The 22,878-nt window shown below is 39.4% G+C and overlaps 1 protein-coding gene and 2 pseudogenes across 1 annotated transcript; 1 reads left to right on the top strand and 2 right to left on the bottom strand.

Moving 5' to 3' along the window:
* Positions 1–1,052: 1,052 nt before the first annotated feature.
* Positions 1,053–3,038, top strand: LOC134644443 (procathepsin L-like; annotated as a pseudogene).
* Positions 3,039–6,595: 3,557 nt separating this feature from the next.
* LOC134644624 (procathepsin L-like) lies at positions 6,596–9,466 on the bottom strand. Its single transcript, XM_063497711.1, has 8 exons — positions 9,370–9,466; positions 9,074–9,216; positions 7,721–7,918; positions 7,443–7,634; positions 7,205–7,370; positions 7,003–7,108; positions 6,698–6,804; positions 6,596–6,600 (listed from the first exon to the last, which is right to left on the bottom strand). The coding sequence occupies exons 1-8, from the start codon at positions 9,464–9,466 to the stop codon at positions 6,596–6,598; spliced, it is 1,014 nt and encodes a 337-aa protein (XP_063353781.1).
* Positions 9,467–14,097: 4,631 nt separating this feature from the next.
* LOC134644341 (procathepsin L-like) lies at positions 14,098–18,765 on the bottom strand (annotated as a pseudogene).
* Positions 18,766–22,878: the final 4,113 nt, after the last annotated feature.

The raw sequence follows: 22,878 nt of genomic DNA, 5'->3' as shown, positions 1-22,878 counted from the left end.
GCTGTCTGTCGTCGAGATGGCTGGTAAAACTTCTTTTACTTAGTCTTACCGACAGGAGTGGAGAATAGAGGAGAGGCACCTGGACAGGAAATGCAAAGGTAACAGTGTCAACAGATGCCCCCATGGCCATGGAGTGCATATTGTGGGCAACAATAGGCAATATGAAAAGCAACATGTTTGGATAGCTGGGAGGATTTGCTTCATACTGTATCTCTGTGTAATGCTGCAATACCAAATGAGTGCCAGTGTGTTTTCTCATTAGAGCTTTATACTCTAAGCTTAGTTAATTTCACAGGTGATGACAACATGGACGTTGTTGAGTAAACAAGACAAAACAACATCAATAAATCTTCTCTTTATGGTACATTTTTTCCTTAATAATTCTGATATGATAAAATAGAATTGTTATAAAATAACAAGATTCTGAAAGTTAAAGATTTAAAAGCTATTCTGACATATTTGGGGTTTTTTGATAATTTGTTGCATAGATTGTTTGAAGAGAAGATGAGGATACAAAAGCAAGTTGAGAACAAAGAGGATCAAGGACTGCTGATTGTCACAATGAATCTCCACCTTGACCTCAACTCCAATGAACAACTGTGGGTGGTGGAAAGGCTTCGTTAAAGGAGTGGTGTCATGCGATCCTCCTATTAATATATAACTCTACCTTTTTCTATTTCTGGCATCATTTCTCTTTGTTGACAAGCTGCTGATAGCCACCAACAGCCATATAAGAACTACTCTCTGACATAGATGGATATATAACTGAGAGGTGATTATACCTCAGTCTTTGCAACAGACACCAACACAGGTAAGTAGCAAACATTGGCAAGTGCAAATACACTTTTCACTAATGCACTGCAAGATTGATACATTTGATAAAGAATTGTTTGGTGAGATGAAAAATAAACTCAAAGAATCAGAAGTGTTAAAGTGACATTTTATGAGACAAACCATTTTACAGCTGGTAAAAAACATCAGGAAAAAGTCTGTGTGGTTTCTTGTGAGTCACAAAGATATCTGTCTTTCTCTGTTTGTGTTGTTCAGTTAAGATGAAGTTGCTGTTTGTTGTTGCTGCTGTTCTGGCTGTAGTCAGCTGTGCCAGCTTCTCTCTGGAAGATCTGGAGTTTCACGCTGGAAACTCAAGTTTGGTGAGAGAGCAAACTCTTTCTTTCCTCTTTTTTTTTAGCTTGTTGTCAGATGCTGTTGATTATGTTTTGTGATCAGTAAGCTTTATATTTGGAAAGAAGTATGATTTCATCCCCACGTTTCCTTGTGTTAAGCTTTAAAAGGAATAAAGTAAAATCCCTCACCTGACATTAGATTTTCATTCTTTAATAATATGATCATGACAGATTACATACATTCCTTTCTTTCTCTTTCTCATGATCTCCTTTACCAACTTGCAGAAAAATCCTACGACTCTCCATCAGAGGAGATTCATGAAGAAAATGAAGAGTACAAACGGCTGGTTTCCCAGGGCTGCCTTGGCTCCTTCAATGCTTCTCTGCCTCACCGTGGCTCTACCTATGTCCGGCTTCCTAATGGTACAGCTCTGCCCGACACTGTTGACTGGAGGGACAAGGGATATGTCACTGAAGTCAAGGATCAGAAACAGTGTGGCTCTTGTTGGGCCTTCAGTGCAGTGAGTACATATAACAGAGTTCTCTGTTAGTGAGAAACTTTGCTCAACTGTTGTCTGGTTTCAAAGCGACTCATCCTTATTGCAGACTGGCGCACTGGAGGGTCAGCACTTCAGGAAGACAGGAAAGCTAGTGTCTCTGAGTGAGCAACAGTTGGTCGACTGCTCTTCCAACTTTGGTAACAGTGGTTGCATGGGAGGCTGGATGGACTTTGCCTTTAAGTACATCAAATACAATAGAGGTATTGACACCGAGGAGTCCTACCCTTATGAGGCTAAGGTAAATAGACAACAGTTTGTCAAAAACATGTCACACCAGATGTCTCATTTATCTAAAAGTCAGAGTCATGGAATGTAAACTATGAGGTGTTCATCACCCGACTATGATTATTTTTGATAAATATCAAGTTGAAAACTCATTCAGATAGTGTTAATCTTGAAGCAGTACTAAGTATATACCACATGCATGAAGTAATATATAATACTGCTAAGATATATAGTAGCTCCGAGACTTGTAAAGCCCACAGTATTACTTACCATATTGACCTCTTTACTTTGTAAATGATAGGTTTGCTAATATTATTGTATGGTCTTTATCTAACAATATAAAGTGCCTCGAGATGACTTTTGTTGTTAGGAGGCACTATATGAATAAAACTGAATTAAATTATTATAATCGTGATCTCCACTCCATAATGTGTCAGTATCAAAAAAAGTTTAGTGAATTATTTTCTCTCAATTAGAATGGACTATGCCGTTACAAGCGTGATTCTACTGGTGCCACATGTTCCGGCTATATTATTGTTAAACGCTTTGAAGAACAAGCCCTGAAGGAGGCTGTGGCCACCGTCGGACCGATATCTGTAACTATTGATGCATCTCGGCCATCGTTCCAACTCTATGAATCAGGTGCAGGAATTGAAAAACTGTAGAAAGTGGAAAGCAAAATATCTTTAAAATATCGTTTAATTTTCAACTGTCAGTCTAACTGATATGTATTTAAAGTAGTGTATTATGATGACGGATGTGGAAGCATATTCTTGAACCATGCTGTGCTGGCTGTGGGTTATGAGAATGGACATGACTACTGGCTGGTCAAGAACAGGTAAATGCCCTCACATGATTCTCATGTTTTAATTTATGTGCTAATCTCTAACATTTACTGAGTGATGATATACAGCTGCATAAAGGCATCTTATTTATGGTTTCACAAAGAGATGCAGACTATTAAGTGCTGTTTAACAACCTTTGTGGTGTTTTAGTTGCTAAATGTTGATCATTTGTCTCTTTCTGTAGCTGGGGTCTTGGATGGGGTGAGAAGGGATATATTAGGATGAGCAGGAACAAGAAAAACCAGTGTGGGATTGCTTCTGCAGCAAGATACCCTCTAGTCTGAAGAGGTGGGAGTAAACACACTCTCATTTTTTCCTTCCGGTTTGACAAAAATGTACTTAAAATGGCATTTAGACATAATATACCTCTGGTGGTCTGCACAGATTAACCTAAAACATGTGGCATTCTACAATTTGTAAATTTTGTTTTAGTTAGTTAAAGTTAAAAAACTAATAGTTTGCTTATGGATTCAAGAGCCTTTCTTTTTCCTGGCTGGTGGTTAATTAAATAACTAAGAAATAAAATGTGTCACACTGATTTAAGCATTTACTTGTGTCTGTTTCACTTTGTTGTGTGAATCAATAACCATGCAGTGGTTTTTAATATCAGAAACTGTTAATTAAACCACTTTCATCCATACAGAGATATTCAGCATTTGTGAGATGGGGTTTCAGGGTTTCTGCAGACTTTTGTGTTTCCCAGAAAATAAAATTGACTCACTGATTAACCCCTTTTTTTTTCCTGTAAAGGCTTCACTCAGAGATGTCTCATTAGATTTTAAAAATCATGACGATTTAAAATTTGTCACAAAATAATACAGTCACATACAAGGTGAGTAATGCACATTTCCGTTTCAAACAAAAGTCAAAGGTCAATAAAGTTTAGCATTTTACAGTTTTTAGTTGAATAGATTACTATTTATCCAATATTCTGATTTAAAATTCACAAACCTTTATAGACTACAGATTTTGATAAAGTAAATAAAGCTAATATTTGACAAGTAAATAGCTAAAAAGCAGGATAATTGCAATATATAAGCATAGATGTGTTGTAACACCTGTTCCTTTATTTTTGTAATATTTGTAATTATCCAATATGCAATGTCATTTTGTGATATTTACAGTGCATTAAGTCTATTTTAAAAGTGACAGCAATTGTTTTCGGTATAACTTTTGTATTGCTTTGAAAATAAATGCCTGGAAATAAATTTAAAAGTAGACAAGCTCTACCTGATTACAGAGTGGGAGACTTTGTTTCAGTTCTTTCATTGAACTACTTTGTGATGGTGAAAGCAGAAAACTTGGCAAAGGTCACTGACTTGTATGAGCAGTCCTTACTTATGAAAATAATCTGTCATCTTCCTTTCTTCTCTGTTTCATACATGTCACTCCATTTCTTCATGTCGGAAATTCACATTTCTTTTTGCTTTTTGCTTTTTTAAAAATACTAGTGACGTTTGTTGAGCCACCTCTGCCCCCCTACAATCTGCATACTGCAGCCATTTCTGACAAGAGGAACAGCAACACCTCCACAATCATCCCAGTGGATTGAAAAGTGATTAATAACAAGCTTATACGCAAATGAGACTCAAACTTCACCCTCACCCTTACACCACGTAGCATTCTGAATAAAACAAAACCATTAACTTCATTTTGTTGTGCAGTGCATTTCACAATATGAAAAACATAAATTAGACAATATCTTTTTATAGATATCTAAAAAACAGGAAGTAAACCCCTTTCAAATTTTAAGGTTTTACAATGTTCTTAAAATGAAGTAACCACAACCTCATATGAGCTACAAAACATAACATGTTACACCATGTCATTGTTTCTTTAACAAAAAATATGCAAAATGCAGAAGCACAGTGTGCGCAAAGGCTAAAGTATATGCTTGCTTACCACCCTTACATGCCTCCCTACTGAGGAGGCTCTGGCCTTTTACAAGTGTACAGTGGAGAGCATCAAGAGCCTGAAAAATAATTTTAAAGTAAACACACTGATTGCTCGTTTACACCTTACATGACTCTGATTAGACTTTCAGACTGCCCTCTGGTGGACAAACATTAACACAAATGATATGGTTGGAGGGTTGTTTGTCTTGTCTTTACTTTAAAAATAAATGGATGGATTAATTATTTGTCTAAATAAACCTTTGATTTTAAAATATTTCAGTTGCATTTTTCTCAAAATAATCGCTTAATAATAATAATAATAATCATAATCATAATAATCATAATCAATCATAATCATAATAATCATAATCATAACGTTTTTGTGAGTGGTGGCTCAGCTACCCAGCATTTTTGAATTTTTTTATTCGTTTGGTTTACTTAAATATTCTGTGTTTGATTCCTGGTTTGTTTATTGTGTATATTTCTTTTATGTTTTCTAAGCGTATTAAGGTTTGTTCTGTTTTTCTAGTAGCTTTAGAGTTTATTGTAATTCCTTCCTCATCGCTCCATCCTTCCATATTATGTTCATTTATGTGTCTCTGTTTTTCCCTTCCAGTTTTCTCAGTTGTTAAATGTGCACTATTTTAGTTTTTCCTTGTCTTGTCTTCTGTAGTTTTCTTTAACTGAGCTTTGTTCTCCACAGCTGTGTCTATTTTGCCTTTTGTACTATTTGCCATCAGCCAAAATAAACACCTCACTTTCAGATAGACTCCACTTCCCATACCAGCTGTGACGAGTTTAGTTTCAGCGTTCCCAAGATTTAGGTTTCGCCTTTTGTACTATTTGTCATCAGCCAAAACAAACAGCTTGCCTTCAGGTAAACTCCTCTTGCCATACGAGCTGAAACTTGTTTAGATCTGCTGAAATTAAGTGTGAATAAGATAAAGCAAACATTTGTAGCGTCAAAGGTCCTTTCATGTAATTTGATTAGAGCAAAATTTATTGTTAAGCATGTAAACTCTGAGAGAAGGTAAAGGAACTGAATCTAGTTCATAGGACACACCCTTAATCTGCAAATCATCCATATACATATTTGAGGAAGACGATCAAGTCGGTTTGTTTATTTACTGCTGGAGTTTGACTTGGACTTCCTCCAGATGCATGACTCATCATTTTTTCGCCTCACCCACACGTGATCAAGGCAGACTGTAGTCAGTCTCTGAGCTTTATTCTACTGGAGGTTTCTCCCTGTTGACAGAAAGGGCTTGAGGCCACTATTGCTGTGAACTCACGCTGTAAAAATAAAACCTGACTATAATTCAGTAGAGTCTTTCTATACATTTCAGTGTCATTGTAGCCACAAGGCACAGGTTTTACTACTAACAAACTGTTATTAATTTGTTATGAAGTACCAATTGCAGGTTGAGACTTTCATTAAATGGTAAAAAAAAAAAATTAAAGATATTTAAACTCAGTTAAACAAAAATATAATCCTTGGAGGCTCTACAGGAAAAAACAGGAATTGATCAGTAAGCAGGTTTTGTTCTTTGGGGAACACAAAATTCTGCAGAAAACTGTACACGCAGATGCAAAATAGCTCTCTCTCTCTGAAAAATGCATGCTAAAAAACACACACCACCAACACACTGAAAAACACACAAGGACATTTCTATATTTCAGTGTGCAACTTCCCCCCCCCCCACACACACACACACATTTATTGACAACTTTTAAAGAGTTGTACCCCTAATCACCGACAACACACCAGAAACAAAATAATATGTTATTACAAAACTTGCTAATTAATTAAATTATTAATTAACTAATGAAATAAAGAAAGAAAATTATTGCCACTGGTTTCCACCTCACTGAGGAAAGTGCAGGACCTGGAAATGCAATAAAAAATATCAATTAATTATCTGTAGGATGCAAACACATTTTTTTGCCTAATCTGTGCATATTATCAGGGGTTAGGATGTTTAAATGTAATTATAAATCAATTTTGGTTACGCAAGAACAAGGAAGAAAGATACAGCTGAGTTTCTTACCGCCTCTTGAGACCAGAGGGTAGCTTGCTATAGTAGCAATCCCACACTGATTGTTATTGTTCCTGCTCATCTTAATGTATCCCTGCTCTCCCCAATTAATACTCCAGCTGCAGAAAGAAATTAATTTACAACATTTAGGAGATAATGGTTGCTTTCACACTGACAGATTGATAGCATGTAGATCTGTAATTTGTTGTGAAGCCATAAATAAGATACCTTTATGCAGCTGTGTATCAGCACTCAATGAATGTTAGCAGGAACGAAATGCATGAATTCAAATATAGACATCACATACGGGTATTTACCTGTTCTTGACCAGCCAGTAGTCATTTCCATTCTCAGTACCATAACCCACAACCAGCACAGCATGGGAGTACGTTTTATTGCTGCATGCAGGCTCATCATACACTCCTTTAAATAGATTGTTTAAAAGACAAATCAAAACCTTTCCATTTCTTTTTCTGCTTAAAGATAACTGAAGATATTTTCAAGTTTCAATGTCTGCACCTGATTCATATAACTGGAATGACAGATGAGAAGCATCAACGGCCACAGAAACTGGTCCAACGGTGGCCACAGCCTGCTTCAGGGCATCTTCATTGCCTTGAGCCACATCAACATAGCCGATGCATTTGGTAGCAATAGAATTACGTTTGTAACGGCATGATCCATCCTAATTGAGAGTTGATTTACATCAACAAGATATCTGGTGTGGCATGTCTGTAAGACATAGCTGCCTATTTACCTGAGCCTCATAAGGGTAGGATGCCTCTGTCTCAATACCTCCACTGGCGTTGACGTAGCGGAAGGCATAGCCCATCAGGCCTCCATTGCACCCCAAGTTGCCAAAGCTGCTAGAGCAGTCAACTAACTGCTGCTCACTCAGAGACACCAGTTTTCCTGTCTTCCTGAAGTTCTGACCCTCCAGTGAGCCAGTCTGCAATAAGAATGTCTATTTTAAAACAAACAACAGCTGAGCAAAGTTTCCCGCTTTGCAGTAATAGAGAAGGTATAGATACTCACTGAACTGAAGGCCCAGCAGGAGCCACACTGCTTTTGATCCTTGACATCAGTGACGTATCCCTGTTTCCTCCAGTCAACAGTGTCTGGCAATTTAGTACTTTCAAGCAGCTGGACAGAGGCACGGCCATTTTGAGGCAGAGAAGCATTGAAGGAACTAGGACAGCCGTGTATAGTCAGGTTTTGGTACTCTTCATTTTCCTGACAAAAAGGGAGAAAATTCATTGGGGTTTAATACAAGATTTCATTTTATGCATCCTTTTACGCTATTTGCAGCCAAAAAATACTGATGACAGTTCAGTTGGTAAAATCTGAATGGCATACATTACCAGTAAAAAATTTTGACACACCTTCTCATTCAACGGTTTTTCTTTATTTTTACTACTTTGTACATACTGAAGACTTGATGTCATGATTCATAGTATGGCAAGAACCAATCAGCTAAGTAAAGCGAAATGATAGTTCATCATTACTATAAGAACTGAACGTCAGTCAGTCCAGAAAATTGCAAAAACACTGAATGTGTCCCTAAGTGCAGTCTCAAAAACCATGAAGCACTACGATGAAACTGGCTCACATGAGGACCGCCCCAGGAAAGAAAGACCTTAGAGTCATCAATGCTGGTGAGATTCATCTGAGTCACCAGCCTCAGAAATCACAAATTTACAGCACCTCAGATAAGAGCCCAGTTAAATGTCACACAGGAATGGACATTAGACCAGAGGAAATCTGTGCTTTTGTCTGATGAGTCCAAATTTTAGCTCTTTGGTTCCACACGCGGGTCTTTGTGTGATACAGAAAAGGTGAAGGTATGGTCTGTACATGCATTGTTCCCACCGTGAAACATGGAGGCGGACGTGTTCAAATTTGAAGGCACACTGAACCAGCATGGATACCACAGCATCAACATGCCATCCCATTCATTTCGGGGTGCGTAAGGGCTATTTGACCAAGAAAGAGAGTGATGGAGTGCTGCGCCAGGTGGCACAGCCTCCACAGTCACCTGACCTAAACCCAGTCGAGATGTTTTGGGATGAGATGGACCGCAGAGTGAAGGCAAAAGTGCCAACAAGTGCACAGCATCTCTGGGAACTCCATCAAGACTGTTGGAAAACCATTTCAGGTGACAACCTCATGAAGCTCATCAAGAGAATGCTAAGCGTGGGTAAATGAGTGATCAAAGTAAAGGGGCCATATTTTAAAGAATCTAAAATATAAAACGTGTTTTTAACACTTATTTGTATATTACATACTTCAATGTGTGTTCATTCATAGTTTTGATGCTTTAAGTCAGAATCTACAGTGTAAAGAGTCATGAAAATAAAGAAAAAACATTAAATGAGAAAGTGTTTATACCATATCAGCGAAGAAGGACATCCTGAGGCGGTAGGACTTCAAACCCTGGTCTGCCAAGATGTTGTGCTTTAGTACAATTTCATGGTTGCTGAGCCAGGTCTGCTTCCTTTGAGACTCCTCTGATGGAGAGAGGTATGATTTTTCTGCCAAAATTAAATTATCACAAGAACAAAGGGAAATGACTTGTGAGCAGCAGTTAATACAAAAATCAGCTAAGATATTTTCTAAAAAACTAAATCAACAGCATCTCATAAATAGCTAAAACAAAAAATGAGAGAAAGAGTCTGCTGTCTCACCAAACTTGAGTTTCCAGGCAGCAAACTCCTCATCTTTCATAGAGATGCTGCCACAGTTGGTCATCGCCAGAACAGCAACAACAAGCAGCAACTTCATCTTGACTGAATATAAGCTTAAAAAGATGCAGACCCTTTGTGACTTGCAGTGAATCACACAGCATATTTAAAACAGTCTCTGTCATGTTGATGTGTGTCACTTTCAAACTACCACATTACACATTCACTCTATATCTCAGTTTCTTTCAGTGCCTATTTCATCTTTCCTTCTCAAATTAATGAATCTCCTTTTTTCTACCAGTGCCTTGCTAAAAAGTATAATTACACTTGTCTATATTTAGTTATCTTTGCTGTAACTACTTACCTATTCCAGTGTCTGTGTCTGTCGTGAAGAAGCACCTTTGGGTGGAGTCCTTATGTGGCTGAGTATAGGTGTGACTATTGCATTCCAGTCCAGTGCCTGCTCAAAAATAAAGACAAGGCTGGAGAAAGAAAAAGGTGGTGCTAAAAATTACAAAGGAAATCGTATGACATCACTCTTTTAACAAAATAGCTGTTAAAAGCAGAAGTAGAAATAGAAGCTCTGGCAGAGAAGTAAAATTACTTCTGCCAGAGAGAAAAAAAATGGATTGCGTGTAACAAGTATGATGACTCATCAGTTATTTCAACCTCTTTTTTTTGAGAGAGCATGACCAGATCCTGTGCAATTTATATTCAAATTAAAAATGTTTCAAACAGTTTTTAGGGTTTTCACAGAATGCCTGGCTTTTTCCGTCTTCCATAATTTACCACTGGAACTCTTGCTTTTGTTCACACCCAGCATTTCTTGGACTTCTTAGTTCTTGAGTATTTATGCAGAACTCTAAGGTATCTTTAGGGACATTGTCCTGTTTGAGTATGAGCTATGAGCTGATGTTGGACAGCATGAGAGCAGCATATACGGTCTGCTCAGCAAGCCCAAGCTTGTCAAGTTATGCTTTGGTATCACTATATGATTTTGCACACTCCACAGTTGAAAGATGGTGAAATATATTCATTGTGTAACAAGTCAACACATCTACCAGTCAAACATTTCCATGACATGCGTACTGGCAACAGACAAGAGAGTAACATGGAAATTTTCAGACTGATGCTCCTACTTTCACATTTGTCATTCAAATCACTTTTTACTTCATTCTCTGCATTTTGCAAAATCTCTGCAAGTTTTTAATCTCCTACTCCCATTTGATGATAGAATCCAAAATAAAGTTCCACAAACCAGTAGGAGATATTCCTTTAGAAAAATTTGCCAGTTTTTCCCCAACTTTATGTCTCTTAAAAAATGTGTCAATAATATAATTAAAGCAGTATGTTCATAACATTACTGCTAAATGAACAAGCTCTGGTAGGGAAAAGAAGCTAGTCTTGAAACACATTTTAATTTGAAATATTTAGAAATTATTCAAAAACATACTTTGGATAGATCAGTGGTTCACTTTTTTTGCTGGGACTCCCTTTGTTTTACAAGAAAAATGTTCGGGCCCCCCCACAACCTAAACACCCCCCCACGCACAAACACACCCTCCAACCAACCACACACACACCTATATTTTGTTTTCAAACTCCATTGAAATTGGTAACATTTGGTAAACAATTAAGCAAATACAAGTAAACTGCAATAAATTATAGGTAGTAATAAAATATACTACTAACTCTTTTACGCTACGTCCACACATGTATTTTAGAAAACGCAGCTGTTTCTATGCGTTTGGACCTTTTGTCCACATGTAAACGGCGTTTCGAATCACCGAAAACGGAGATTTTTTAAAACTCCTTTTTTGCATTTACGTGTGGACGAGGAATACAGAGTTCGTCACACAACGTCAAAGGTATGTGCCTTTTTTCACGTCACGCTATGCGCCACGTTATTGTTTACATGAGATGAATTGCAGAATGGCAGATAGAGACAAAATACTGTTACTGTTAATCTTACTATCTTCAGGTTTTACACGCTTACATATACACACGCAGTTACTGTCCCTCCGTTTAGAAAGGCAGAGGCATCATGGTGTAATTATTTTACGTGTAGTTGTTTTTTTTCCTGTGTAATAATACATTTTTCAAAAAATGCCTCTCTGTGCAAAATGGGTTCAAAAACATAATCAACTGTGGGATACTGTTTGTCCCTGATTTAGACAGGGGGAACAAATTGTGGCAGGATCAGCCTGATATTATTTGTATCCCACAGTAACTTTACTGTATAAAGAGCTAACATCTCCAAAATGTCAGGAGTAGTTAGTCATTACAAGAAGTGTTTGTGAACTAAAAATCAAGAATGTGGGATACTGTTTGTCCGTGATTTGGAGAACCCAACACGTGCTCCCGACACAGGAAAAACCAATTCTGCAGGGGAGACCTACCTTGGCGCTTGTGCAGGTGAAGCCAAAGGGAAGATATGCTTCACCATATTTTCTAGTCTTTGGCTTGGAAGGAAGTTGGTTTGGAAACATATTTGGTGATGCTTCATCTCCTGCTTTGCGTTTGTGTGGGAGCCCCGTCAAAAAAACCTGTCCATTATGCTAGCAGTGTCCAAGCTTTCTTTTTTTCTTTTTTCTTTTTTTTCATACGCGCCCCCCCTGCAGTGACTCTGCGCCCCCCCTAGGGGGCGGGCCCCACACTTTGGGAACCTCGGATAGATGATCAAATGAAGCTGATCATCTATCCAAGTTCACAAGTTCACTTTTGACCATTTTGCTGAGTAAAGATTTTTTACCCAGCTGCATTCCCCAGGTGCATACACAAACAGTCCCAGACTTGTGCAATACTACCGCAGTATTTCAAAGGCTGTGGGATAGCTTTTTCTCCTGTTGCTCTGCACTGTAAAAAAATCAAGTCCATAACAACAGAGTGCAATGTACTGTATAAATGTAAGAGAGTATTTCACATTATTCATTCACAGATATTTTCTGTATTGTTTAATAACTGCATTGCATTGTGAGAGCTAGAATCCCAGAAGGTGGGAAAACTTAGAGAGTGTTAGGGTTCCTGTGTTGTTGACCCAGTGTTTGTGTTTACTGTGTTTTGGAGTCTTGTTTATTCCTCATTTTCTCTGTGTATTTTATATTTCCTAGTTTAGTTTGCTTACGTCCTTATTCAGTACTTGTAGTTTAGGTTGTCTTGGTTGTTATGTGGTCCCGTTCATGTCTTTGCCTCGTCTCTGTTTCTTCCCCTCAGGGTTCCCCAGTTAGGTCAGTGTTGTTTTCATGTTTGTTCCCTGTTTCCCCGGTCATGTCTCTGTGTAGGTGTGTGTGTGTATGTGTGTGTGTGCCTGTCTTTGTTTCTCTCGCCCTCTCTTGTACCTTTGTTTCTGTTTTTACGTCATCTTAGTTTCTTATCTAGTCTTTAGGTTTCTGCTGCCTTGCCTCCTTGCTGTTCCATCCCCCACTTATAGTCATGTCTCTATTGCTCCCGCTGTTGCCTGTACTAGTCTGCATCTCTGTGTGTTTTATATACTTCCTGTTTTACTTTGACAGCCACTTGTTCTGTGTATACTATTTTAACAACCCTTATTATTGTGGTATAGCACCTCTAGGGGGCGTTGTCCTACTATTGTAGTAATTGAGGAGACTCCTAGGCTCTGTCCAAATTCAGGGGTACCATGCTTCGAAGGACCCAACCTACCCAGCCCATGTAGGGTGTGTCCTTCGAAGGCCGGATAGGCCAGAAGTGAGCGGCTGTGAAATTGGACAGCCTTCTGGCCTTCGTTCAAGTCCGCCCTTACTTCTGCGTTTTTCCAGAATTGGACCCAGAAATGTCGCTCTGTTTTTTTGTACATTTTCAATTCTTGAGAGGCTAGAAAAACTTTATCGTTGTCACTGGCATGTTTTGTACCTTAGGCTCATCAGAGACAATTTCCTTTAATCAACACTCATTTAGGAATTACTTAGCTAGTTTTGTGGATAATTTCAGTGACTGAATGATTGCCGGTCATTCGTACACATTTACTGTATTATATAAAATATGTAAACTGAATCTCTTTAAAACTTATAGAAGAACATTTTATTTGATCCTGTAACTTATTACTCATGGACATTCAGTCCCATACTAGCCTTCATGTTTCAATCATTTAATTTAATTCTACTTCAATTAGATTTTCATACATTATTTGATAGATGCAGCTCTTTGGACCATGTCATACCATAATCAATAAAAAACAGTGATTATAACTGATATAGTCACATATCGTAATATTTGGGAGGAATCAGAGCTTCCAGTATAAAAATACATGAGTCCAGGTGTAACATATCCCACTGGCTTTATGTTGTGGTTTCATTTTTTTTAATTATGAAGTGTTTCATACTATCAGTTAATTTGAGGCCATGAGTTGTTATGATTTGGTCTTATATAAAATGGAGTTGCACTGAATAATCCTGTACATCTGCATACTACTAGCCAAGTCAAAGTTGTTTCAGAGACATATAAATGTTGACCTGATGGCGACAACTATCACAGCAATCTATCCAACTGAAAAAATGAAATGATGAAAAAAAAATACAAAGATACTGTTTTACATAACTCAGTTACGTAAAAGCAAAAATAAAAAAATTAATTTACATAACTGTTACGTAAAAACAAAAATAAATGGACACATATTTTTGATGCTCAGAAGTTTATTATGATTCAATGGCACTTTAATCACATTTTATTCAAAGCAAAAGGAAAAGAAAGGCAGATGAGTTTGTTTCCACCTCTTCAGACCAGAGGGTAGCTTGCTGCATTAGCAATCCCACACTGGTTGCCTTTGTTCCTGGCCATCCTAATGTAGCCCATCTCTCCCCATCCAAGACCCCAGCTACAGAAGGACACAAATTAACAACATTTAGCAACTAAAAGATAGTTGAATTCACACTTATAATTCAATAGCAAATTATATGACTGAAAAGTCATAAATAAGATCATAAATAAGTGTATTAGTAATCAGTGAAGTGCATGAATTAAAATGTATGCATTGCATGTGGGTATTTACCTGTTTTTGACCAGCCAGTAGTCATTTCCATTGTCAGCACCATAACCCACAGCCAGCATAGCATGGGTGAACTGATTGTTGCTGCACCAAGGTTCATCATACACACCTGGAAATACATGTCAGGCATAAAAGTAAATAAAACATTTCCCATTTCTTTCTTAATTTGAAGATACTTTTCACTTTCCACAAAGTTTCAATGTATGCACCTGATTGGTAAAGTTGGAATGACTCATGAGAAGCATCAATGGCTATAGATATTGGTCCAACGGTGGCCACAGCCTCCTTCAGGGCAGCTTCATCCGGAGTCACTTATTCAAAGCCAGTGCATTTGGCACCAACAGAATTAGAGTTGTAACGGCATTGTTGTTCCTAATTAAGAGAAAATATACCATGTTTCATCTCCAAAAGTTGATTCTGTTCATCTGGACGTAGCGTTTTGTGGGAGAAACGTTTCGTCACTCATCCAAGTGACTTCTTCAGTCTCAGCTGCCTGCAGGTTTCCCCAATCTTATAAACAGTACATTTGCATAATGACTGAAACCAGCCCACTGAAGGAACAATGGGTTGGGAGGTCAGTTCCTTAATCTTAATTATGCAAATGGTGTTTGACTTTACTGAGAAGGCTCGTCTAGCACAGCACAAGAAGTCTAAGACCAGGCAACAAAGGAAGTTTGACTTACTTGTTGGATGTTGGAAACCACCGCAAAATACGGAGAGTGTCCTCAGTGGCCAGAAGAGAGAAGGATGTGACACCGAGGATGTGGACAAGTGCAGAATTTGTCTGACAGACAGCTCACCCAAACAGAGAAAAACATCCTTGCTAAAGGGTTGAATTTTGCTGTCACACCGAGACAAATCCCACTAGTGGAGCTGATCACAGCCACAGAAACAGCAATTCGTAACAACAATATTGCAGAAGTGGAAGCAGAGCAACTACGGACGAAGGTTTCGGCCTGTCTCAGCAATGCAAAGCCCCAAGCATCTAACATCACCATGGAGGAGAGGAAGACAATCACATCACTTAGTGATGACAACAACATTATCATCCTTCCGGCTGACAAGGGTAGGTGCACAGTATTGCTAAACCAGAAAGACTATCATGAGAAAATTTTGTCACTACTCAGTGATGAAAATACTTATAAGCCCCTGAAACGAGACCCAGGAAGTGGTTACAGGAAGAGGGTGACAGACTGTCTGAAGCAGTTAGAACAAGACAAGGCTATTGACCGGACCTCATACCACAGGCTGTACCCAGGGGAGTCTACACCAAGTCTGTATGGTTTACCGAAAATACATAAGCAGGGTGCACCTTTAAGACCTATTGTCTGTATGATCAACTCGGTCACCTATAACATCTCAAAGTTTCTGGCTTCGACCCTCAACCCGCTGGTGGGCAGCTCTGAACACCACATCCAGAACACCCTGGATTTTGTTGAGAAGGTGAGAGATGTCATTATGGAGGCAGATGAAACCATGGTCTCGTACGACGTTACATCTCTCTTCACTTGCATCCCAGTCACGGAAGCGTTGGAGGTAGTCCGTAAGAGATTACAGGATGACACCAACCTCAGCAACAGGACCACTCTCAGCATCAACCAAGTGTGTTTGCTTTTGGAACTGTGTCTTCATTCCACCTGCTTCACATACAAGGGTCAGTTCTACAGGCAGAAACATGGGTGTGCCATGGGCTCCCCAGTTTCACCCATCGTGGCCAATTTGTACATGGAAGAAGTGGAAAAGAGGGCTTTGCTATCCTACCCTGGAACACCACCAAGCCATTGGTTCAGATATGTGGATGACACCTGGGTGAAAATCAAATCTCAGGACGTACCACAATTCACGGATCACATTAACTCGGTGGACCGACACATCAAATTCACCAGGGAGGATATGAAAAGTGGCAGGTTAGCCTTCTTAGACTGTGAGATTTCCATCAGTAATGGGGGACATCTAAAAGCTGACGTGTACCGTAAACCTACACATACGGATCAGTATCTAAGGTTTGACTCTCATCATCCACTGGAGCACAAACTGGGTGTCATTAGGACGCTACAACACAGAGCAAACACCATCCCCACTGACAGAGCGGCCAGGGAGGCAGAAGAACAGCACATCAAGAAGGCCCTGAGTAAATGTGGTTATCCCAGCTGGACTTTTGTCAAAGCTGGAAAGACACCTAAAGAAAGCTCCAGCTGATCCAGAAGAGAAGGACAACCGCTGCCCAAGCGAAAACCTGTAGTGATCCCACATGTGTCAGGAGTATCGGAGCAGTTGAGACGCATTTTTTCTAAACACCGGGTCTCTGTGGCTTTTAAACCCCAAAACAGGCTGCACCAAAAATTGGTCCACCCTAAGGATCGGATCCCCCGACACAAACAGAGTAACATAGTGTACGCTGTTAAGTGCCAGGAGGATTGCCAGGATTTATACATCGGGGAAACCAAACAACCTCTGGCGAAGCGGATGGCACAACACAGAAGAGCTACTTCGTCAGGCCAGGACTCTGCAGTCTATTTACACCTACAGGCCAGTGGACACTCTTTCAAGGATGAGGATGTACACATCCTGGACAGGGAAGAACGCTGGTTTGAGCGCGGAGTCAAGGAGGCCATTTACGTGAAAAGGGAAAGACTATCTCTGAATCGAGGAGGGGGCCTAAGGGTACATCTTTCACCATCTTACAATGCTGTGATTGCAGCCATTCCCCAACTCTCTGTGAATGGTACTCATGGCCATTGATCAGTGGTCTTTGATCAGTGGGTTTTGGTCAGTGGTTGTTGATCAATGGTCATGAGAATTTGCATAATTATGATTAAGGAACTGACCTCCCAGCCCATTGTTCCTTCAGTGGGCTGGTTTCAGTCATTATGCAAATGTACTGTTTATAAGATTGGGGAAACCTGCAGTCAGCTGAGACTGAAGAAGTCACTTGGATGAGTGACGAAACATTTCTCCCACAAAACGCTACGTCCAGATGAACAGGATCAACTTTTGAAGATTTACTTACCTGGATGATTGAGCATGCATCAAGACGATACCATGTGTCACTAACTTTTTAAAAATACAGACAGATTATTAATTGGTAATCAGTTATAACAGTTATAGTAGCAAATTGAACATTTACCAATTACTATGTTGTTAAAGATGTATTTTGAAAGAAGTCGTGGTAAGTAGTGCTGTAGGCTTTCTAGGGTTTAGTACTACAAAATATTTTGGCATTGCTGTACACAAATTCAGAAATGGTCATCACGAATAACACTGTCTCATTGAGTTGCATCAACAATTTTGATATTTATAAAGATGATGATAGTCAGGTGATGAACACCTAGCAGTGTATGTTCAAATACTTTGACTGCCATGTTTTTGAGACATGGCTGCTCATTTACCTTAGCTTCATAAGGATAGGACTCCTCAGTATCAACTCCACTATTGTATTTGATGTACCAGAAGGCATTGTTCATCCAGCCTCCATTGCAGCCGTAGTTGCCGTAGTTGCCGTAGCTGCGAGAGCAGTCGACCAGCTGCTGCTCACTCAGAGACACCAGCCTTCCTGTCTTCTTGAAGTGCTGACCCTCCAGTGCACCAGTCTGCAATAAGGATGAGCCAATTTGAACCAGACAGTTGAGCAAGTTTCCCATGTTACAATATTAGAGAACACTAAGTTACAAGTACTCACAGCACTGAAGGCCCAGCAGGAGCCGCACTGTTTCTGATCCTTGACATCAGTGACATATCCCTGTTTCCTCCAGTCAACAGTGTCGGGCAGAGCTGTGCCTTCAAGCAGCCGAGCGAAGGCAGAGCCATGGCAAGACAGAGAACCATTGACCGAACCAAGGCAGCCCTGGGAAACCAGCTGTTTGTACTCTTCATTTTCCTGTTGGGGGGACAACATTTGTGTTTCTTTATTTTGCTGAACATTTTGTTTTTTTCCAAATGCCTTTTTTGCAGTTAGAGCTAAACATATTGATTACAATTCAAATGGTGATAATAAAACCCAAATGACATCTTTTTCTGCACATACCATGTCAGCAAAGTAGGTCATCCCGAGATCGTAGGAATGCAAACCCCGGTCAGCCAAAGTATTGTGCATCAGCACAAGTTTCCGGTTATTGAGCCAGACCTGCTTTCGGTGAGCCTCCTCTGATGGCGAGTCGTAGGATTTTTCTGCCAGTTGGAAAATAAAATTATAACATGAAGAACAAAGAAAAGTCTGTGACCATTCATTAACTCATTATTTTTTTTTGATCAAAAACATGACTGACAAAAGGCTGAAAAAAAGAGTCTACTTTCTCACCAAACTTGATTTTCCAGCTGTGAAACTCCAGATCTTCCAGAGAGATGCTGGCACATTTGGCTACGACCAGAACAGCAGCAGCAACAAGCAGCAAGTTCATCTTGACTGAACATAAGCAGAAAAGGACAGATTGTTTGTGATTCACAGCAAAGGATCTGATGTTTCTGATGTTTTTCACATTAGCTTTAAAATAATTTGTCATGATGTTAGATGTCACTTTCCCATTACCACTGAGTGTGCTCTGCGTCTTGATTTCTTTGAGTTTTTTGTTTAATCTCTGCCTCAGATACTCTTACATTAATGCATCTCTGCAGTGCATTGCTGAAAAGTGTATTAACACTCATCTATGTGTCTAGTTATCTGTGCCATAACTACTTACCTTTCTCGGTGTCTGTGTTTGTCGTGAAGACTGAAGTATAACCACCTATGGGTGATATAGGTCTGTGTTAGAGAGGAGCTCTTATATAGCTGACTACAGGACTGATTGCTACACTCCAATTAGGTACCTGCTCATAAACAAAGAGGAACAATGTCATAAAAAACAAAAGATGGAGCAACAAATAAAGAGGAGAATTACAGGACACAGTTTTTTTAAACAACATATTTTATGGAGCTGCAATAAAAAAAATAAATGTAAGTGTAATAGATAATTAGTTTAAAATTAAATTTCTTTTGAGGACATGATTAGTTCCTCTGCAGTTTGTTGTAGGATTTAATGAAGTTCCAAAGAGCTTTTGGACATTTTCTTGAATGCTTGCCTTTAACCATGTCACACAGTTGTTCATTTGAGTTGAGATCAGGTGGAGAAACACTAAAAACAGATAGTATTACTTGGACTTTTTAGTCTCACCTCACCACTGCGCCTCAGATTTTTTGCAGATCTCTGAGGTGTGGCCTGGGAAGATTGTCCCATTTGAGTATGAGTTGAGAATTGAGCTGATGTCAGACAGTGTGAGAGAAGCAGATAAGCAATCCTCAGCAAGTCCAGGCTTGTTAAGCTATGCACGAATATGATGATATGAATTTAACACTTCACAGTTGAAAACTGGTGAAACATTATTGTGTTATCGTATGTTGTTATGGAAGTTTCCAATTAATAAAGCCTGCAGACAAATGGTGAGTCGTAGCTAACATCCTTTAATAAAAATCTTACACAAACCTTTACAAACCAAGAGGAGACATTCATTTAAAAGATTTCTTTCCAGTTTGTCTCATTCTTCTGAGGTTTGCAAGCTGAAGGCCATATAAGCAGCCAATGTTTCACATGGCAACTGAGTCCACATTTTAGCGTTTTTACACAACAAAATTGTTCATTTTTAATTATTTTTTGTTAACTGAAACTAGTTTATGTCAGTCCAGATAAGTACAATCAAAATTCTTGTTATTAAGCCCCTAATAATATGAGGATAAATTCTGCTCTCACTCACGTTACCCCAAAAAACTCAACTTGTTTTGCAAAATATTCTTTAACCTGATGTCTATGAAAGCATGACTGTAATTAAAATTTAATTTAATATGTAATTAATACATTTATACCAATTGGATAGTAAAAATGCATTAATCACCTTTAAGGTATTTTGAGCAAAACAAAAATCACTGTTAAATAAATAAGCTATGTATGAAAGTAGGTAACTGAAGCTACTGAAACAAATGCTTAATCTGCAAACTTTAAGTAATTAAATAATTACAATTCATAATCTAAAATCATGGAAAAATACAGTGATCAAGTCAAGTTGTTTATTCATTCTCACATTAAGCACTGAGAATGAATAAACCCACGGGGTTAGAACACATCATGGTGAATTAAGATGTGCATTTTGTAGTAATCTTCTGCACACTGTATTTCATCACTGCGGACATCTGCCATCACAATGTTATAGAGAATGTTACATTTTTTATTTCATCTCTCCTTCAGATTCTCTCACATTAATGAACCTCTGTAATGCATTGCTGAAAAGTGTATTTGCACTTGTCTATATGTCTAGTTTTCTGTGCCATATCTAGGATTCAAGGATTCAAGGAAGCTTTACTGTCATTCTCATCGCATGTTTACATGCGGTGGAATGGAATTACGTACCCATGGTCCCGGTTTTCCATAAAAACAACAGAATGACAAGTAATAAAATAGTACCAAATAGTAATAAAATAATACAGATAAGTAATACAAATAATACAAATGAGTGAAGTGCAACAACCTGAGTAACAACCTGAGTAACAGTACGGAGTAGATATAGAAGTGTAGGTCTAAATATTTTAGTATTAGTAGTGATTAAGGTGCTACAGTAGCAGTTTCTTGTCCATTATGCATTGAGAACTCTCACGGCTTCTGGAATGAAGCTGTTTCTCAGTCTGGTGGTTTCGCATTTAATGCTCCTCAGCCTCCTGCCTGAGGGGAGCGGGACAAAAAGTGTGTGTGTTGGGTGAGTGGAGTCCTTGATGATACAGGTGGCCCTGTTCCTGCATCTGGAGATGTATATTTCTGTGACGGTTGGGAGGCTACCTCAGACAACTCTCTGTGCAGCCCTCAGCACCCTCTATAGGGCTTTCCTCTCTGCCACAGTGCAGTTTCCGTGCCACGCGTTGATGCCAGAGCACAGAACACTGTCCACCGCACATCGATAAAAGGAGATGAGGACTGAGCTCTCAAGTCCCGCACGCCTCAACTGCCTCAGGAAATAGAGCCTCTGGTGTGCCTTCCGGATCAGACTGGACGTGTTGTTTTTCCAGGTGCATACCAAGGTACTTGTAGCTGGGTACTACTTCAACAGCAGAACCTCCGACGTGCAGGGGTGTGTATGTGTGTCTTCCCCTCCTGAAGTCCACAATCATCTCCTTCGTCTTCTTCCCATTTAGGCAGAGATTGTTTTTCCTGTACCAGTCCTCCAATTGTTCCACCTCCTTCCTGTAGCCGGTCTTGCTGTTGTTTGTGATGCATCCCACCACATCTGTGTCATCCGCAAACTTTACAATATGACAGCCAGGGTGGTTAGGTGAGCAGTCATATGTCAGCAGCGTGAGCAGACGGGGACTTAGCACACAGCCTTGAGGGGAGCCAGCGCTGAGGACTATGGAGGATGAGGAGACATTGTTGATCCTCACAGACTGTGGCCTGTTAATCAAGAAGTCCAGAACCCAGTTACAAAGAGAAGAGCTGAGTCCAGAGGTAAGTAATTTATCAACTAGGGTCTGCGGGATCATTGTATTGAAAGCAGATGTGAAGTCCATGAAGAGTATACAGACGTAAGACTTCTTCTGCTCCAGGTGGGTAATGGTGGTGTGAGCCACAGAAGAGATGGCGTCTTCTGTGGATCGATTCTTCCGGTAGGCGTACTGGTGTGGGTCTGAAGTGACACTGATGGTAGCTTTAATGTGGGCCATAATCAGCCTCTCAAAGCATTTTGTGACAATTGGTGTGAGGGCTACTGGCCAATAGTCATTTAGAGCTGTCACTGGAGAGCTCTTGGGAACTGAGATGATGGTAGCGGTCTTCATGCAGGTGGGGACAGCTGCCTGGATGAGGGAGGAGTTAAAGATGTCTGCCAGGACCCGAGGGAGCTGATCAGCGCAGTTCCTCAACACCAGCCTGGGGATGTTGTCTGGGCTTTAAGTGAATTTAAGTGTAATGAGTCATTCGTTTAGAGTTGAAATGTTTTTGACAAAGTTCCAAAGTTTTTGAATGCTTGCTTTTTTCCACCTCACATGATTATTCACTAGAGTTGAGGTCAATTGGAGAAACATTAATGACAGTTAGTATTTCAATAAGGAGAGATGATTGAAAAGATAAAACACGATTTACTGATGAATAGAATTTCGATAGAGTTGTTTGGCAGTTAGATTCCAATGGACTAGACCGGTAATGACACAAACAACTTGACAGCGTGGGAAAGTGGGAGTGATATAACGTAGATGGCAACACCTGTAAGAGCATAGATCTCTCCTAATGAACTTACACATAAACATCATTACTTGATCTTCTTTAGGCTCAAGTATCTTTTGCAGATCTCTGAGGTATTTCTGGGGACATTGTTCCGTTTGAGTATGAGTTGAGCATTGAGCTGATGTTAGACAGTGTGAGAGAAGCAGATAAGCAGTGCTCAGCAAGCCCAGGCTTGTTAAACTATGCATAAACATGATGACATGAATTTAACAACTTCACAGTTGAAAACTGGTGACATATACTGACAGTAATTAAAGTCAAAATAGTTACCACTAA

Source organism: Pelmatolapia mariae, linkage group LG16_19 (assembly GCF_036321145.2).
Source record: "Pelmatolapia mariae isolate MD_Pm_ZW linkage group LG16_19, Pm_UMD_F_2, whole genome shotgun sequence".
Lineage (NCBI taxonomy): Eukaryota > Metazoa > Chordata > Actinopteri > Cichliformes > Cichlidae > Pelmatolapia > Pelmatolapia mariae.
This window is presented reverse-complemented; position numbering and strand designations above follow the sequence as displayed.